The 19,263-nt window shown below is 47.3% G+C and overlaps 1 protein-coding gene across 2 annotated transcripts in view; it reads left to right on the top strand.

The window, feature by feature from the left end:
• The window catches only part of TRERF1 (transcriptional regulating factor 1), a 675,896-nt gene that overhangs the window by 590,960 nt on the left and 65,673 nt on the right, over positions 1–19,263 (top strand). For both annotated transcript variants that reach the window (XM_069233961.1, XM_069233962.1), the window contains exon 15: positions 12,809–13,012. In XM_069233961.1, coding sequence (XP_069090062.1) covers positions 12,809–13,012 — 204 coding nt within the window. The remainder of the gene's footprint in view (positions 1–12,808; positions 13,013–19,263) is intronic.

The raw sequence follows: 19,263 nt of genomic DNA, 5'->3' as shown, positions 1-19,263 counted from the left end.
TGAATTCTCCCCAGGCGTCAGACTGGATCCATATTTTAGTGAGCAAAACCTTGCGCGCTGGTAGATGGCATCGATCAGCTCCACTTCTTTCTTCAATGCCAGATGTGACTTTGTGGTACCTATGTAGGGCCCAGGCGCTCCAACGTTAGTTCTTTTCTTTCCGTTCCAGAACCTGCGCTAATCTGAAGAGCTGCCCTTCAGTCATTTTTTTGACAATGTTTTTCGACATTTTGTCAACTATTTTTGAGGTTTTCCTCCTGGTGTGTCAAGGATGTCATCCAGGAAGACAGGTTTTAAGCCCTAGGGAGCCTGCCATCAGCCAGTGTCAGTGACGGATCCACACCTCGTCTGTCTGTGGTGTTTGGAGTGCGACCAAAACTGAAGTTGTGCTCCGATTGTTGGGCCATGCATCCAAAGGCTTTGAAGGAGCGGCCCGTAAAGCTGGTGGTAGCCCAGCACTGTACAGGTCAAGGTTTGGTCGAGTTGAAGGTCCCACCACTGGTCGCAGAGCCCAAAGTCATCATCGTGCCACTCCCAAGTCCTCATGCGATCAGGTAATTTGAGGCACTAAAAGAAGAGCAAGGAGTTGAAGCGGTCCTCGACGACTTCTCAGCCGTTGGCTGACATGATGAGGGAGCATTGGCATTCTAGGCCTTGTTTATCAGAAACTGTGCCTGGGCCAGCTCCACGCCTCCCCGACTTTCCAGGAGCCAGAGTGATCCCTGTCCAACTCTTAAGTGTTCTATGAGGCTATGCGCCCCATTTTGGGCAGTGCAACACTATTGGTGTGCCTTTGGGCCCCATGAAGTTGAAAGTGGTCCCATTGGGTTCTGAGATAGTGGCTTTGCCTTCAAGGATCCAGTCCTGGATCAGTAACAATGCTGGTTGTACCATCTCAACCTTCCCTAGTGCTGGTGCCGATCCCGATGCCAACGCTTCCCCCTGGCAGCTCCATCCTCATTGTCATCCTGACACGGAGCCGGATGTGCATCGCCCGACTCCACCGGCGGTATGAGCTTTGCCTGCTAGATCAGATCCTGAGCCCTATTTCCTTGGGCTTTGCTTCAGGGAGGACTGGGAGAGGTCACTGGACCCATTAGAATAGCAGCCATATGAAGAAGGAATGGACTGATATGAGGATCAGGGTGAAGCCACTGGACTGGATACTTCTCCAGCTATGGATATGATTTTTCCCCCTTCTGTGGCTATGGATAAGAGAGCTTCCTATGCAGTGGTGGTGGGGAGGACGGCTGACGTTCTAGATCTTCAACTACTCTCCGTGCCAGTCCAGACTAATCTTTTCACATAGATGCTACAGCTAGGAGTTTCCACATCCGAACCCTTACTCCTGTTCAAGGATGCCCTCACAGAAGTTATTTTGGGTACCTGCTCCAAACCCAGCCCAGACACTCCTGTGAATAGGATGATTGCCTGCTGCCATCACTCCACTCCCAGCACCCAACCTTCCTAATGCAACACTCCACCCCAGAGAGCTTGGTGGTCCAAGCCTCAACTTCCCACAGCACTTTTCCTACTGCTCCCCTGATAGGGAATCCAGGAGGCTGGATTCATTTAAGAAGAAATGTTATCCTGCCAGTCTGGCATTGCAGTCCATGAACACCGCATGCCTTTTGGGCTGGTATTCCCACACAATGTGGGACATGGTTGCGCAAGTGCTGCCACAGGTTCCGGGGGAGGCCCAGACTGTACTCTCTCAGGCTGTTGCAGATGAGAGGGATGCAGCAAAGTTCACAATTTGTTGTGGACTTGACACAACCGACTCACTAGGCAGATCGGTTTCCATCACAGTGGCCCTGAGTTGCCAGGCCTGGCTGAGGACATCTGGCTTTTCGGGGGATGACCAAGCTTCCTTTATAGACATACCCTTAAAAGGCACATGTCTCTTCATAGACAAGGCAGATTTGGCGCTCCAGTGCTTCAAGGACTCAGGTTATGGCCATGTCCTTGGGCCTCGTGGCGGCCCCATCCCCTCCAATCTGCCTTTCACTTCTTTCTTGGCTAGGGAGGGGACTTCTAGCCTTGCCAATTCCTGGCCAGGCACAGTGCCACGCATGCTTCTCAGCCTCCGCGTGGACAAGAGCGCAGTACCCACAGACCTTGCAGGTCGGCTAGTGGTCTGGTCAGTAAACCTCCTCTGCCCCAGCACCAACCGCCAAACACTCCTAGTCTGCCCTTTTACCACAAGAAGTAGCCAGTTGGTGGCAGGATTCACCATCACCTGCCCCACTGTCAGTCTGTAACATCAGACAGGTGGGATTTGCAGATAATCCGAAGGGGCTACTCCCTCCCCTTCAAGTTTACCCCCTTCACCTAAGCCACCATTTCCCGACTGGCTGACGGAAGATCATCTCTGTCTCATTCACCGCAAAGGAAGTCTTGTCTCTCTTGGCCAAGGGGGTCATAGAGAGGGTTTCGGTACCAGAAATAGGCTGTGGTTGCTATTCCTGTTACTTTGTGGTTTCCAAAAAAGGACAAAGGCCTTTGCCCTATTCTAGATCGACGAGCCCTCAATTTTTTCCTCAAGAAGGAGAAATTCAAAATGCTCACATTGGCTCAGGTCGGCCTGCCCTGGACCCAGGAAACTGAATGGAAGCGCTAGAATTGCAGGACTCCTATTTTCACATTCCTGTTCTACCTGCCCAACAGCGCAATCTGTGGTTTACGGTAGGTCACAGGCATTTTCAATTCGCTGTGCACCCTTTTGGCCTTACTAGCTCCCCTCAGGTGTTCACCAAAGTCATGCCGGTGGTTGCAGCTCATCTGTGGAGATCAGGGGTTCCAGTCTTCCCCTGTCTCGACAACTGGCTGTGGAAGGTGGCCTCGCCACGGGCTATCTCTCACCTCCAAACTACAGCGAATCTCCTGCATTTACTGGGGTTCACTATAAACGTGCTGAAGTCATACATGACTCCCTCACAGATGCTCCCTTTCATTTGAGCTGTTCTGGACACGGTGCAGGTTTGGGCTTATCCTTTCAAGCGGCAAGTCCAATAAACTCAAGCTAAGATACCGATCTTTCAGCCTCTATCCTGGATTTCGGTGAGACTGACTCTGAGGTAGTTGAGATTCTTGGCTTCCTGCATCCTGTTGGTGACACAGGTGGTGTGTATGCAGGCTTTGCAGTGGGACCTGAACTTTCAGTGGGCCCAGCATCAGGGGAATCTCTCCAACATGGTCCAGATCTCGTAGGGAACTGCAAAGGACGTGATGGCTAACGAACCACAATTGGGCCAGTGGCAGACCCCTCTCCCTTAGCCAACCAGATCTGACAGTAGTGACAGATGTGTCACTGCTGGGATGGGACGGCCATTTGGGGGAGGTGGACTCTGGTCTCTGGCGGAATCCGGATTTCACCTCAACCTGCTGGAGCTCCAAGCGATCCGACTGGTATTGAAAGCCTTTCTACCCTCCATCAAGGGAAGGCTAGTGCGGGTGTTCACGGACAACACCACAGCCACGAGGTACTGCAACAAACAGAGCAGGGTGTTGTTGTGGACTCTTTGTCAAAAGGCTCTTTGTCTCTATACATGATTGGAACAGCTGGGCACATCTCTGCTGGTTCAACATCTAGCAGGCTCTCCTCTGAACTGCAAAACAGAATAACTTCACCAAAGCTGCCTAGCGGATCACAAGTGGCGTATCCATCCCAGCATTGTTGCAAGGACTCTTTCAGAGGTGGGGAGAGCATGTTAGAACAGTTCGCCTCTGCCAGGAACGCGTAATGTCAGCAATTTTGTTTGCTGGAGTTTCCAAGGCAGCTCTTGCTTGGAGATGCTTTTCATCTGGAATGAAACTCAGGCCTCCTGTATTCCTTTCAGCCCATAGCAGTCCTGCCAGAGTTCTCAAGAAGATCAGCAACAACCTGGCCTAAAGTCATTCTTGTGGCTTTGGACTGGGCATGGAGAGTCTGGTTTTGCGAGCTACTGAGCATGGCCATCGATCGTCCGATCAAGCTGCCCCTCTGGAAGATCTTTTGTCGCAACAGCAGGGGAGGGTTCTTCACCCGAACCTGTCCGCTCTCTGCCTTCTTGTGTGGAGATTGAGTGGGGGCAGTGGACAGCTTTTGACCTTCCTCATGAACTCTGTAACGACGTCTTGGCAGCCAGGCATCCCTCCACTAAGACGGTATACGCCTGTTGTTGGAAGAAATTTGTGTTATGGTGTGCAGAAATATCTGTTAGTCCTCTTTCTGCCCCTCTTTCTGAACTCTTACTTTTCATTCTTTCCCTGGCCCAGCAGGGCTCTACTTTGGGCACTTTTAAGGGCTATTATCTGCTATTTCTGCCTACTTGCGGTTACCTGATCAACCTTCTTTGTTCAAGTCCCCTATTGTACATAGGTTCCTCATCTTTTTCCTCCTTCTCCATTCATTAAGCCCCAGTGGGACATTGATTGATGGGTGCTCCTTTCAAGCCTATCCACAATTGTCCCCTCAGGCTTCTAACACTGAAAACAGCCATCCTTGTGTCAGTTACATCTGCCACACAGTGAGTGAGCTGCAAGTCTTGGCATCCAAGCCACCTTACTTAGCCTGACAAAAACGGTGCTTCTTACAAGGGCCTCTTTTCTACCAAAAATGGTCACACCTTTTCATATTGGCCTATCCATCACTCTTCCTACTGTTTGGGCACCCCCATATCCTTCTAAGGAAGAGGAAAGACTCCACCGCCTGGACCCAAAAAGAGAAATGGCGTTCTACTTTGACCGTTCCCATGAGTTCTGGGTGGATGACCAATTCTTTGTGGGGTAGTTGGGTGTGAAGAAAGTTTGGGTGGTGCAGAAGCGAACCATCATTTGTTGGCTCATATTCTGCATCAAGATCTGCTACGCACTGCAACCCCTCTGAAGGTTTGCAGGCTCATTCCACCAGAGCTAAAGCATGCGGAGTTCCAGTTCTGGACATCTGCCAGGCAGCAACGTGGGCATCTCTGCACATGTTTACCAACGTTATTGCCTGGACATTCAGGTCCGTGTGGATGGGCTCTTTGCACGTTCAGTCCTGGAGGACTTCCAAAAGCAGACTAGCAGCGGTTCCGGAGGCCAGGAACAGAAGATGTCTTGCAGAGAGTTCCTTGAAGAGTCTTGCTCGAAGAGTCTTACTTGAGGAATCTGAGGACCCACCCTCGGGGGAGAACTTAAGTAACTCTAAAAGGGGGTTGGTCACTCTGAAGTGACACAACTATCAAATGGGGTCAGTGATGTTATCTACCTGACCTAACCAGTCAGTTGCTCCCAGGGGCCTCTCCCCACCTTGTTTCCAAGATGGCAGACTCCACCAGCCACTTAGTACAGCTCTGTGCACCTCCCTAGGGGAGGAGCTTGACAGGGGTTGGCCACCCCCTGTCTGTTGTGTAGTTTCTCACCAGAACGGGAACCGGGAGCTCCAGAACTGGTGCAAACCAGATTATGCAAGGAGGGCACCCGATGTGCCCTTCAAAGCAGTCTGGTGGCGTTTAGAGGCCACCCCAGCCCAGAGACACCTATTTCAAAGGAAGAGGTGGTCACACCTCTCCCTTGTAGTAAATACTTTGTTCTGCCTTTCCAGCTCACCAGCAGGAGGGCAGAACAATTTCTGGAGTCATCAGCATCGTGGGCTTGCAGCCATATCCGGTAAGGCTGCACAAGCAGAACTGGGGAATCCTCCAAGGAACCCCCAGAGTACATGGGATCATGCAACTAGCACTGGAATCGATGTAGTTGCATGATTCTAACATGTTTAATACCAAACATACCTAGGTTTGGAGAAGCCATTATGTAGTTAGACCAATCGAGTTGACCAGTGTCTACTACATACTTTAAAATGGCTTCCCTGCACTTCCAAAGCACAGGGAATGGAGTCTGGGGTTTGTAGGGGTACCATGCTCATGCAGTGGTACCCTCACACCTAGGGACATGGACCCTGCCAATGGCCTATCAGAGGAGTGACTTACAGTGTCAGTGACCATGATATAAGGCAAGTCTTAATCTGAAGTGAACGGTGCATGCACCATTTCACCCAGGCTGCAATGGCAGGCCTGCAGACACAGTTTGCATTGGCCCCCATGGGTGGCACAATACATGCACTAGTCCATGGGGGTCTCCTGTTGTACCAATACCCTGAGTGTTGAGACAGGGCCACTCACCTGAAAAGCAGGATGTCCGCAGGGGTGATAGTATACCCCCGACCTCCTAGAACACCTCTCAGCACTTCCTGGTGGACACAGAAACCCCGGCAGGTGTCCCAAAAAGAAAGGGGGAGTGGAAGAGAAAGAGAAAGAGACAAAACACTGCCACGTCTTGCCGGTCCAGCCAGGCACCCTGTATCCTCGGGGGGCAGGTTGTTGTTGACAGAGTGATAGTTAATGCACTCAACTTCCTTGAAACGGAATCTCTCTTTCTGATATGGGTACGGAGCGGTAGAAGAACACCGGGATGCTCCAGCACTTTTCTTGGATAATAATAACTGTTGGCACAATTCCTAACTCTGCAATACCAAAAACCCAAACTGAGTACTATAACAATAAGTACTGCAACACTAGGGCTGGCTTCACAGAGATTCACTGTTGCACACTACAGTTAGAACTGTGGTTGCACTTACCATGCACAAGAAAGACAAACAAGGGCATTAATTATATCACGTATAACTTTCCTGCATGCATAGGGTTAAACTAAAAGGAACAAAAACAATCCAAGAAATACAAATGTCCACTCTGGGTTTAAACAGTTAGGGTGGCACAGTTTGGTTTGGTTTCACTGTGTGTGTGTGTGTGTGTGTGAAAAACCCTTCAAAAGCAAATTCCTCAAACCTGAAACACAGGCATGAATGACACAATTTAAATCCAAGAGTTATGCTATTAGAGAAAGAAAAGTCACGTAAATGCTCTTTTAAAATTGCACTGTCACTTTTTGTAGTACTTGAGCTCAAGCAGATTTCCTGAAGCACATTTAGGAATGTAACAACATTAATAATGTAGAATGTTCAGAAATGCATTTGTCTCTTCAAGATAAGCACTCTGCCAAAATATGAGGTCTGAAATACACCAGCTGTTCTAGGAAAGCGCAGCGCTCAAAGAAGAAACTCCCTGGAGAATACTATTCACTTAGCTGCAGTCTTTTCTGGAGTGCTGGAGGAATGCCTGGTGTCAGCTGGTACAGGAATGAAGAAAAGAATTGCCTCAAAAGTCCTGAATACGAGGATGACAGCAGGGACTGGACTGCCAAATCAGATGATGAGATCAGGAAGCAAATCAAAGCCAAGCAGGGAGGCATGCTTCACTATGCTATTTATAGCCAATCAGGAAAGCAGTTGAGTTTCCATATGTGGATGAGTCACCACACCCAATTAGAAACACATATCTACACCACACCCAATTAGAAGCACATGTCTACACCTGCTCACATTAGCAAACAAGCATTGGTAAAACAAGCATTGATAAAACCAATTTGTGTAACACAGCACATTATGTTTACTTAGAAACCTAAAGGTTTAACCAAGAACAGAGATATGATTTAACCCTAATCCCTGGGGATGCTGACAGATAAAGAAGGAGGTACCTTGGGGATTCCTGACACAGTACGTATGTACCATGTACTAGGGACTTACATGGTTGCACCAATATGCCAATTGTGGGTGTAAAAACTTTACCAGAAACCAAATTTAGAGGCAAGAGCACAGACACTGGGGTCCTGATTAGCAGGATCCCAGTGCACTACAGTCTAAACACACTGACACGAAGTAACTATGTAAAAAAGATTCTACTTTCCTACACTTCCCGCTCTGAAAAGGTATTTCTAGGGACGGGGATGACCCCTTTTAGGGCTCTAGTTTTGACACAGCAGATGCTATTGTTCGCCATGGCTGTGTGCTTCTGGTGTGGAAAGTTGTGAAATGAAACTGACATTGGTACGCCTGAGTGATGCCTATATAGGTACCTCAATGTCACTTCCAGCGCGGACGATGCTGATGACAGACACGGAGCCGATTGACTCCACCTACCTGTGTGCAGGGGTACTGCTCACAAAAAATCTTCCTGATCCAGTCTGACGCCTAGGGAAAATTCAAAGATAAGGAATCTGCAACTAGATATAGGGCCTGATTTAGAGTTTGGCGGAGGGGGTTACTCAATCCCAAATGTGACGGACATCCTGTCTGCTATATTAATATCCCATCATAGCCTATGGAGATCATAATACACATTTGTGATGGAGTAACCTGTCCACTAAACTCTAAATCAGGCCCATAGTCTCTACCAGATAAGGCGTTACCAAACGTAAGTGACTTGTTCATATAGGCCACATGACAGATACCCAGTCTTCCATCCATCGCACTACCTACAGTGTACCTTGCATCAGACATCTGAGAACAGGATAAAAGGCACTGCACAGTGGGGCACTCTAGGTGGGCTACCATCCTCTTTATACCTGGCAGGGAGAATCTTCTTCAAAGGTGAAAATGGATGTATAGAAAACAATATGCAACTTAGGGAGCATATCCTCATTGGATCCAAGAATTTATTTAAAAAGTTGCTGCTGCAAATGGATCTTTATATACACTCCTGCCTCATGGTAATTTAGTCTGTCGATTCTATATGATCTTTGATCTGATCCCAGTGGACTCACATCTGAAGCCTATCAGGAGTTGGTCTACGTGTTTCCTGTATGTGCTTTTTCTACTACAGGTTGAAACTCTGCTAAACTTTGTTTTCACACACCTAGTCAAAACTGGCCCCTGTCACAGTTCTAGGCTATAAGAAGGCTAGTGGTTGGCTGAGGATAGTAACCAGTTGCAGTAGTAGTAAATATTTTATTGTTGTAATCACATGCAAGAGTGCATGCTTTTTCTCTGCATCCCAGAACAAGGAGCCTTCAGGACCTCATGTTAAAATCCAGTCAGTCTTTCATAACTGGGATCCTTCACTTTCCTCTGAGTGTTTTATGGTGTGTTTTTATATTGTGCTTTGTATTTTGTGGCAGCAGTTTCACTGGTGTCTTTAGGGACCTGATAGAAACCTTGACATAAAATAGAGGCCCCTTCATGAGTAATGAAAACTTTCTGACTTACCTGTACTGGCCCTGACCAGCCTCTCAATTCTCAAAGCACAGTTTTCTTTCCTTGGACTGTTTTTCATTGTTTGGATTTGTTATTGTAATATGTATGTGCCAAAACCTACACAGTATGGGGATGCTTGAAGCCCTAATAAGGGCCTAGTGCCATTTTGCCATTCCTGTGGTAAAGAGCTGAGTCAGCAACAGAAGCCTAGATGACGGACCTTCTGGGATGTGTGGACCTATTACACACCCCATTCCATTTGGTGCTCCCTTTTCCCCCAGCCCACTTACTGTGAGGACAGTCCAAGAAGATGCCTTTTGAAACAGTTGGCCAGCCAACTGAATTTCTAAAGTGGTAGCTATGTTGGTTATGCAATGGTAGTTCTTTTATAAGTCACACCTAAGGATATCCTCTGGCTTATATAATCTAGTACTTCAAGTCTCCCTTTAAATTATGCAGAAGCACTTGCATTAAGCAAGCTGCGGACCGATTGGCGAACCACTTGTTGCTCAAACATTAAAGACCACAACTAGCCTTAGAAACCAATAAGCGACCCCTGTTGCTAAATCCTGCAACACACCTGTCCAGACATTCTTGGACCATTCTGAAGCCCAGCTAACTTAGACCTGCTTTGAGGACCTGAATGAAGAGAAGAAACCAATCCAAGTTTAGTGGATGGTGTATCCAGTGAGACCAAGAAGCAATCAGACAGAGTACTGCAAGAAGACCACAGTGGATTTGGCCTTGTTTGTGAGCCTGATCACCTCCGTCTCTCTTTTGTGTGCTAGTACTCCTGCCTCTTGCAAGGTTCACTCTTTGTAGTGTATGAGTTTCATTGGTAAATGCAAGGTTTCTTCCTCCGGGCTCACCATCTTTCCCCTGGTGAAACAGACATAACCCCACACACCTCTTACTTACCTCCCCATGAAGACATACACCTGAGCCTCTTGGACTGCCTCTCGATTTGTGCAATTGAAACGCCAAGTTTAAAAACATTGGTTAGGACTATATTTTGTCCTAAGGTGTACTAAGCTACCTAGCTGGAATTTTGCTGAAGATTTGAAAGTACATTACTTTAGCAAACCACATTTTATGTGATTGTTACTAAGAAACCTGATCAGCATGATAAGTGTGACCTGCACAGATGTGGGAGGCTCTCTCTCTCAGTAAGTGAAGTTCTGTGAGTTAGAGAGACACTGTGTAGATAAGGTTGCATATGATCACCATTTCCCTATTTTTATCACCTACTTTATCACCCTCAGTGTAACAGTGTCAGTAGTACCCATAGGTGATAACACTACAATAACTCTATAACAACATCAGGGTCAAATATTCTCCCTCCGCCTACCTAGGCCCCCAGACAGTACCAGGTTCTCCTAGCTATCATTGTCAATAATGGTTTTGATGTATTAACCTGTAAATAAAGATGTAAAGGTTTTCCAGTCTGTAGGCAGGGCTCAAGGCTGACAATTAGTGAGTGTTTTTTGACTGTCATACTTCTAAACCATTATTATTTTCTCACTTAAGCCTTCACTGTAGAACCTCCATATCACACTTCACTGTTGAACATTAATATCCCACAAGTGTAAATACTGAATATGTTTGTTTGTAGAGGTGTTTGTTGGGCATGAACCAAACTGTGAAAAAATTAAGCGCTGAACAAGGGTGGTAGCCTGAAGAACAATACAGTAATTTAAAAGTGGTAGTCAGCAGGCAACTCTAGTATGAGGGGTAGTTCTTGAAAGAGAGGGGTTTTCAATTTCTCCCTGAACTGCAGGAGGCTGGAAGCCATTATGATATTGGTGGGGATATTCTTTCAGATCCGGGTAAATGGGGAAGGCCTTCTCCTGTTTTTCAGTTTCTTTTATCTTTTTGTTTCCAGTTTGGGTATGTCCTGGCTCTTAGTATGGACTTTCTGCCTACCAGAAGTACTTAGGGTGCTTTCTGCCATGGTGGCATACCCTAGAAGACCGTCAAGTTGACGGTGTTCTGCCCACTGTATTTAGATGATATAGTCCTGCAGGCGGTGTACTGGCAACGGTTTGCTGATGGAGGGAGGCAGTCGCTGGACCAAATGGACATCAGACAATGGCATTGGCTATGGAATAGAGGTAAGTCACACACACACTGTACCTTTGCCATATGTGTCCCCCTGCATTATGCACAACATAACATACCACATACACACTTGTATCCATTGCCATTCCAACACAACACATACATGTCACAAACACACATTGATTTACATCCATGACACAAAATGCACACACTATAGACAATGCACCCACACATGACACAATCACAACCAAAACGACTACACCCCCATTCACACACTTACACACACTCACACAACTACACACTTCACGACCACCACACAGCAACACTCACCTGAATGTTGCCCCCAGCAACACAATACACAACACAACATATACAACAACATCAATTCCATATGCAAGTGACACTCATACTGACACAACCACATCTTCCACTCCAGCTCCCTCCATCTCATCCAGCCAATCGCATCACACATACGTGTACTGACTAACACACACAACTTGAGGCATAACATGACAGGTAAAGGTCCTCTTGTAATGTGCACACATGGACACAATTGACAGGTGTGATTGTACCATCATTGTGATGCCAGTATTCATTTGACAATGAATACTGACACCAAAATGACATTTGTGTATGTGTGCGATATGTGTTGTTTAACAGTGTGTCCCCATCCGTGTCTGACACAATTGTCTCCCCGACATATGCATGTCACAGTAATTTGGAAAACTTTACTGTGACATGTATATGGCTCCAGTGGTCTCGTTCCCCCCCCCCCGCTCCCCCACGTCCACAGACAATGCAGGTTCCCTACCTTTGTGTGTCCAGCGACGGGGGAGGAGAGTTGTGTTTTCTCCCTGGTCCAGTGACAGCAGCATCTGAGGGTGTTGTCCAGTTATGTCCAGCTGGAAACGGAAGTGGAATAAAGAGAAAAGGTGAATTCTAAACCCCCCCAAAAAAATCAGCCAAATGCTTGGCGGGAAGGCACATCCAAATCTGCACGGCGGTAAGCATGGCAGGAGTCTCGTCGTCCGACACTATTTCCAATGGCGCCGTTGTGGCGGATGGGAATCCTTGGCGGAGTCTGCAGGACTCGGTGGGTTATAGTCTATGGGACTGCCAACACCTAAATCTGGCAGGCGGACCGCCAAGTCGGCGGATGGGGTTTCCATCGAAAAAGTATTGCGGACCTGTTACCGCCAACATCTTAATCAGACCCTTAGTTTCTTATCCAGTTATGACACCTTGTTATCTTTTATGGACTTCTAAGCGATTCATCCGATTTTAATACCAGCCCGCATGGAGAGCTAGTGTTTTTGAGCCTTGGAGTATTACTGACAAACTTATTTGCATCCATGATAAGATGTGCTGCTATTTTTAGATGCCTTCCAGGAGTGGATGGAAGATTGCTGAGTAGAGCCTGCAAGAGGTTTGACACTTTTGAATAGTGCAGTAGCACCAATGATCCTAGGGCTCTAGTAATAAATGACAGTTGTTCACTTGAAAACCGCCAAATAACCACTGGCTGCCAGAGGACCTGAAGAAAAGGGCTTGCACAGAACAGAGAATTAAGTATTGTGGGCTTAGATGACAGGAGGTAACATATGGTCTGTTTTTATGATAGAAGAAAGCATATTACTTTACAGGAAGTAGTATGAATTAGAAGTAGTATGAATTAACCATTATATGTGTTGATGTCCCCAGACAAGTCCTGAAGAAAATGATTTGGAGATTGATAACAATGACGAAGAGGAGCTTGAAGAGGATACAAAATCTGAAATTGGAGAAGAGTACGAAATGCAGAAATGTCCGGAGCCTTCAGTTACAGCACCTTTTGAACTGCCACTTTTTCAGAGTCTTGAATTACCATCTCCCTCATTTATCTGTGAGATGCCAAACTGTGGGGCGGTAAGTTACCAGTTACGAAATTCCATATGTTTCTCAAGACTTCTAAAGGTGCCAAAATCAGTCTGTATTCACCTTTTCTACCTAGACTAGATTTCCACTGTAAAGTATTAAACATACCATGTTACTGTAGACCTTTTGATCATTCTTTCTACGACTTAAGATATGTTAATACACAGCCACATTGTGCTTGGGAGAATCCTGCCTTAGCACACTTACCTTTAACCAGTATGCAGTAGAGTAGTCCAACTGGACCAAAGGTAAATATGTTTCATAAACTAATTAACATCTGCAGCAAAAGTTTAGGTATTTAGAGAGTCAACTGAACTGTGTAGAAATTTTAATGAAGAAGACTTCAAATATCCACACCCTCCATGTAATATTTTGTTCATTTGTTAAACTATTTTTTCAAAGCATTGCTTCCAGAAAAATCCAAACTACCATAAAGTGGCACTGTTGATGAGATGGCTGGTGTCTATTCCCCTGACTTTCCCTCTCTCTTCTCCTTCGCCAAAGAACTCCTTGCCTACCCCTGTGCCATCACGACTGGACACTGAACTCCCCAATTACATAAAAATAGGTGTATATAACATGGCATATTAAAGATTAAAGAGTTCTCAGACCCATGGCAGGCTAAGCAGCATCTGATTTTATTCTAGTAATGTTCCTCACCAAGAGAGGCTAAGCTGTCTTAAGGAAGCCTGTTTGGCATTTGAGACTGTTGGATCGGAATGACAAGAAGTCCATTAAAATAATGAGGAAGTGTTATGTTTCATGGCATATATGGCTGTAGATGCACATGCTTTGCATACTACTGCCATCTAGCGTTGGGTCCGGAGTGTTGCTAGTTGTTTTTCTTCGAAGAAGCATTTTCGAATCACAGAATCGAGTGACTCCTCCTTCTCGGTGATACTGCGCATGTGCATCGACTCCTTTGTTAGATTGTTTTCTCTCTGCTGTCTGTTTCAGACTTGTGTGTCTTCGCACCTTCTTTCGACTCACTGTGGTTCTAAATCTTTCTTTCCGTCCTCTCTTTATCTACAGTATTGTCTCTATATTATGCACTTCTGTCTTCGCGTACAACTACACTCGTCCGTCCGGGCACTGAGGTCATAGAGTTTTGTTATTTAGGATTGCCTGCGAAATGTATGGATATTCTCAGGGAGGCTCGTAGAGCCACAAGTATGTTATGCTGAAAAATAGAAACATTTTATATGCTACTGCCAACCCAAACATATTAATCTCATTAAAGCTACTGTCCAAGACATCATATGTTATTTGCTCACTTTACAGAAAGCAAATTTAGCTTACCTTTTCATTCACTTAAATCTAGCAGCTATAGCTGCATATCTACAGAACAGACAACATACTTTCTTATTCAGAATCCCAGTCTTCAAAGCTTTCATGGAAGACCGTAAAAGGGTTATTCCACCTTCCTGCACCACCCTGGAACAGTCAATGCAGAGCATGTGTATCTACAGCCACACATGCCATTGAATGAAAAATGTTACCTACCCAGTAAGCATCTGATCGAGGCACGTAGTGCTTTAAATTCACATTACCCTTCCCTCCTCCCCAGATGCCTGTGGCCCTTACAGTTACTATATATTTGTATATACTTGTACATATGTAGTTACATTTGCATGGACAGCTCTTTCTCTGTACTTCCTCTACACTCCTTTCCTGTGGGAAAACAGTCAGACAGAGGAGTCGATGTCCATGCGCAGTATCACCGAGAAGGAGGAGTCACTCATTCTCGTGACTCGAAAATACTTCTTTGAAGAAAAACAACTTGCAACACTTCGGACCCAACACTAGATGGCAGGAGTATGCAGAGTATGTGAATCTACAGCACTACATGCCACAAACAGATGCTTAATGGGTAGGTAACATTTTCCTTATCAGACATCAGTTGTTAGATACAATAGCACACATCCCACCTCAATTAAATGACTGCTGCCTTAATCCCCCAAGGTAAGTGTGAACTTCATCGCCAAGAGCTTGCGAGAGTCTGAAGCCGTGGATATGTGCTCTGTGCTCAAACAAGAGGATGTGGGTTGTATCGCTGCCACCACCAGTAACATCTGTTTCACCCTCTTGCAATGCAATGGTAACTCCTCTGGTACTGGGATCCTTAGAAGAGTTTCCTCAGGGAAAGTGTGGAGAGTGACATTGTGGATCTCATTCATTTCATTGAAAACCTCTCGGAATCAGTGGTGGGCAGATACAAAATAGATGTATCGAGCTACCTCTTCCCCACAGCCCCTCCAGCAGTGATCTGATCTCCTTTTGTCCAACTCATTTTAAAGATGAGATTATCTTGGGCATAGTCTCTCCTTTCCTAGCTATTCCATGTGCTCTGGTATGCACAATTTCCCACTCTTCATTTGTAAACAACTTACCAGGTCCTTTTTCCATCATTTCTGTGCCATTGACCTGCTGATACCCCCTTTCCCACCTCCTGTGCGAGGGATTTGTACATGTCTGAAATCAGATACAATCAAGTGCCCCTGCCCCTTATCACCACTACAAGCCACATTTCTAATAGAGTGAGATACCTTGTTGCAGCTGCTATTAGTAGGGTGTTTAATGCTGTGGTGCATCTCAAAGTAGCAGTACCTCTGTTTCCAAGACCTACAGCCTGCAGTCCTTGAGCTTCAAACTGATTACTTTATTTGTGTTATCTCCCTTTTGTCTGCCAAGTACAAAGCCAGATTGATTCACTTGGTTCACCAGAACAACCACGAAAATCTTCACATCAAAGTTAACCAGTGAGAGAAGCCTGTAGATGCTGAAGGAAAATGTTTTTTTTCTGGCTCAGGAATAACAGGGGGTAGAACTTTCTCCATAGTACTGGTTATTGTCTCTGTTAATAAGGAGGAGTTTTATACATCTGTGACAAGCAGAGCAACCACTCTTCATAGTCTTTAGAAAAAGAGTGATGAAAAGCCATCTTGTGCATGGTCTATAGCAATTTTAAGCCTACAGGTGCTAGTTATTATGGGGGTTATTACAACTTTGGAGGAGGTGTTAATCTGTCCCAAAAGTGACGGTAAAGTGACGGATATACCACCAGCCATATTACGAGTCCATTATGTCCTATGGAACTTGTAATACGGCTGGTGGTATATCCGTCACTTTACCGTCACTTTTGGGACAGATTAACACCTCCTCCAAAGTTGTAATAACCCCCTATGTCTGCTACTTCTGTCGAATTCTCCAGGCCATCAGCCATAGCAGGTGTCATCTATAACATCCATGGAGCCTTAAGGTACTCAGCATTTGTCTTTTTGTTTACTTCTTCACTTTCATAAAGCTTGGAAGGACTGTTAGATATTTGTCTTTTTCAGACTATTCCCCTCCACTCTTTCCATCTCCTGATATGTTAATCTGAATTTTAAAAAACCTTGGATCTCAACATAGAAGCTAATGGGCACCCAGTCTAGTCACACACGAGGTAGTGCTTATGTTTGACTTGAAGGAAAGAATATTATTTCTTGTCCAAATCTAGGGGTCTAATTTGTGCTCACAGTGTAAGTATGTATCACTCTTTCTGTGTTCATCAGCAAGGATGCTGCAGTAAGATGCCATCAGGTCACTGCCCTTAAACCATATAAAAGAATGGCTTTGCTTGTTCATTCTGGTATGTCTTGAATGTAGTGTGCTGTGCTATCTTTAAGATCCTCAAGGACATTTTTATTTGCAAGCAGATTATTGTTCAGCCTGAATTACTTCTGCTTAGGTTTTGTAGTGTGAAGATCAAAATCTAGATAAATGTGGCAGTGTTTAGGGGGATCTCCAGGCATCACCCATTGAGGTAGATCGGACCATATGAGCCAGGGCCGCCCCCACTAAGAAGTGAGCGACTCAGTCACAAATGTGTCTTGTGGGCCATTGAGTAACATATAGTCTGTTTCCCTTCCATACTGTTCCCTCCATATAGCCAGTAAGCTCATAGCTTCCAGTCACTCTGCCTACCTGAGAGAATGAGCCCCCATCCTACATGATATAATGCCCTTGTCTCCCTCCATAGCCATATTTAGGTACCTGCCAGATCATGACTTTATGTTCTACCAACTGCAGAATTTCAGAGCTATTGCTTTGTAGAAAAGACGTCTCGATGTGTTTAGTACATATAGGTGGTCATTCTGACCCTGGCGGTCTTTGACCGCCAGGGCGGAGGACCGCGGGAGCACCGCCGACAGGCCGGCGGTGCTCCAATGGGGATTCCGACCGCGGCGGTAAAGCCGCGGTCGGACCGGCACCACTGGCGGGGTCCCGCCAGTGTACCGCGGCCCCATTGAATCCTCCGCGGCGGCGCAGCTTGCTGCACCGCCGCGGGGATTCCGACCCCCCCTACCGCCATCCAGATCCCGGCGGTCGGACCGCCGAGATCCGGATGGCGGTAGGGGGGGTCGCGGGGCCCCTGGGGGCCCCTGCAGTGCCCATGCCACTGGCATGGGCATTGCAGGGGCCCCCGTAAGAGGGCCCCTACATGTATTTCACTGTCTGCTGCGCAGACAGTGAAATACGCGACGGGTGCAACTGCACCCGTCGCACAGCTTCCACTCCGCCGGCTCGATTCCGAGCCGGCTTCATCGTGGAAGCCTCTTTCCCGCTGGGCTGGCTGGCGGTCTGAATGCGACCGCCCGCCAGCCCAGCGGGAAAGTCAGAATTACCGCCGCGGTCTTTCGACCGCGGAACGGTAACCTGACGGCGGGACTTTGGCGGGCGGCCTCCGCCGCCCGCCAAGGTCAGAATGAGGGCCATAATGTCACTCTTGGGTATTTTTGCCCTCCCATTTTACCACTAGGCTAAAGACCATCATTAAGTGTCTGGGGTAACCTTGAGGGGCGTGGCCAGGTACTGATGCAAAAGGGCGTGAGCTCTGCTGCTCCTGTCTGGTGATCCCACATCCACAGTGTTCCCCCTTAAATAAGAGGCCCCCAAACATTCCCCTACACCTACCCCAGGTCCTAGAGGTGGGGTAGCTTCAGGGGAATCCCTGACAGAGCCATTTGGAGCCTGAGTACAGAATGATGGATGGGCGAGCAGGCGGTCTTGGCCGCAATGCACAAGACGAAGGCAAGACCCTAGAGCCTAGTGACCCCATTCACCACTGCGTCGGAGAGGAGCCTTTAAGCTGAGCAGGGCACTGTGAGGGGCGAACTCCTTTCCTGTCCCACAACATTGCAGGCGATCTGCGGAGCGGTGGGGAATGCTGAGGACGCATGGTGACAGTGGCGACCTGGGGCCTATAGCGCGGGTGACCGCACAGACAGGGCTGCATCCCGTCAAGCCCCCAGGCCTGAAGTAAGAGGAGCACCTGTGCTGGGACATTTGGGGAGACCAGCCCGAAACGAGAGACAATCTCTGCAGCCAGGAAGAGGCCATGAGAAAACCTCACTAGTGGAGCATTGTAAGGATGAGCTCCTTCCCTGCTCCCCACGGAGCTCTACCTCCTTTGTGGCCCGCGGAGCAACAAGGTGTGCTAAGGACATATAGCTCCTGTTGTGCTGTGCCGGCCGGACCCCCAGGCCTGACGTAAGTGAAGCGCTTATATTGTTATGCTTGGAGGGCCGGCCTGGAGCCAGAGACGATTACTTCTCCCACAAGGGGGCTGCAGGGGAAGCCCAGCCGCGGGGTGCCATGAGTCACGGGCTCCTTACGAGCTCTGTGCGGAGATTTCCATCATCGGAGGCCCATGGAGCAGACGAGAGCGCTGAGGCCGCACCCCAATTTTCTGCCTGTCAGTGTGTTTGACTGTATTCGCTGGGATCCTGCTAACCAGGACCTCAGTGATTATGCTCTCTCTCCTCTAAATTTTGTCACTGCATACTAGTAACCCAATATTTCATCCAAATTTGGCATACTGGTCACCCCTTATAAGTCCCTAGTATATGGTACCTAGGTACCCAGGGTATTGGGGTTCCAGGGCATCCATATGGGCTGCAGCATTTCTTTTGCCACCCAATGGGAACCCATGCAATGGCTTCTATAGGACTGCCATTGCAGCCTGTGTGAAATGATGCATGCCCCCTTTCACTGCCATTTACACTGCACCAGGTCACTTATAAGTCACCCATATTGCAGGTCTTCTAGCCCTGAAGGCTGTGCGCAGAGTACCTGTGTGTGAGGGCGCCCCTGCACTAGCAGACGTGCCCCCACAACTTCCAGGACCATTTTCCCAGACATCGTGAGTGCACGGACACTATTTTACGCGTGCACTGGACATAGGTCACCATGTATGTCCA

Source organism: Pleurodeles waltl, chromosome 5 (genome assembly GCF_031143425.1).
Source record: "Pleurodeles waltl isolate 20211129_DDA chromosome 5, aPleWal1.hap1.20221129, whole genome shotgun sequence".
Classification (NCBI taxonomy): domain Eukaryota; kingdom Metazoa; phylum Chordata; class Amphibia; order Caudata; family Salamandridae; genus Pleurodeles; species Pleurodeles waltl.
The sequence above is the reverse complement of the archived record's forward strand: the minus strand, read 5'-3'. Positions and strand labels throughout refer to the sequence as shown.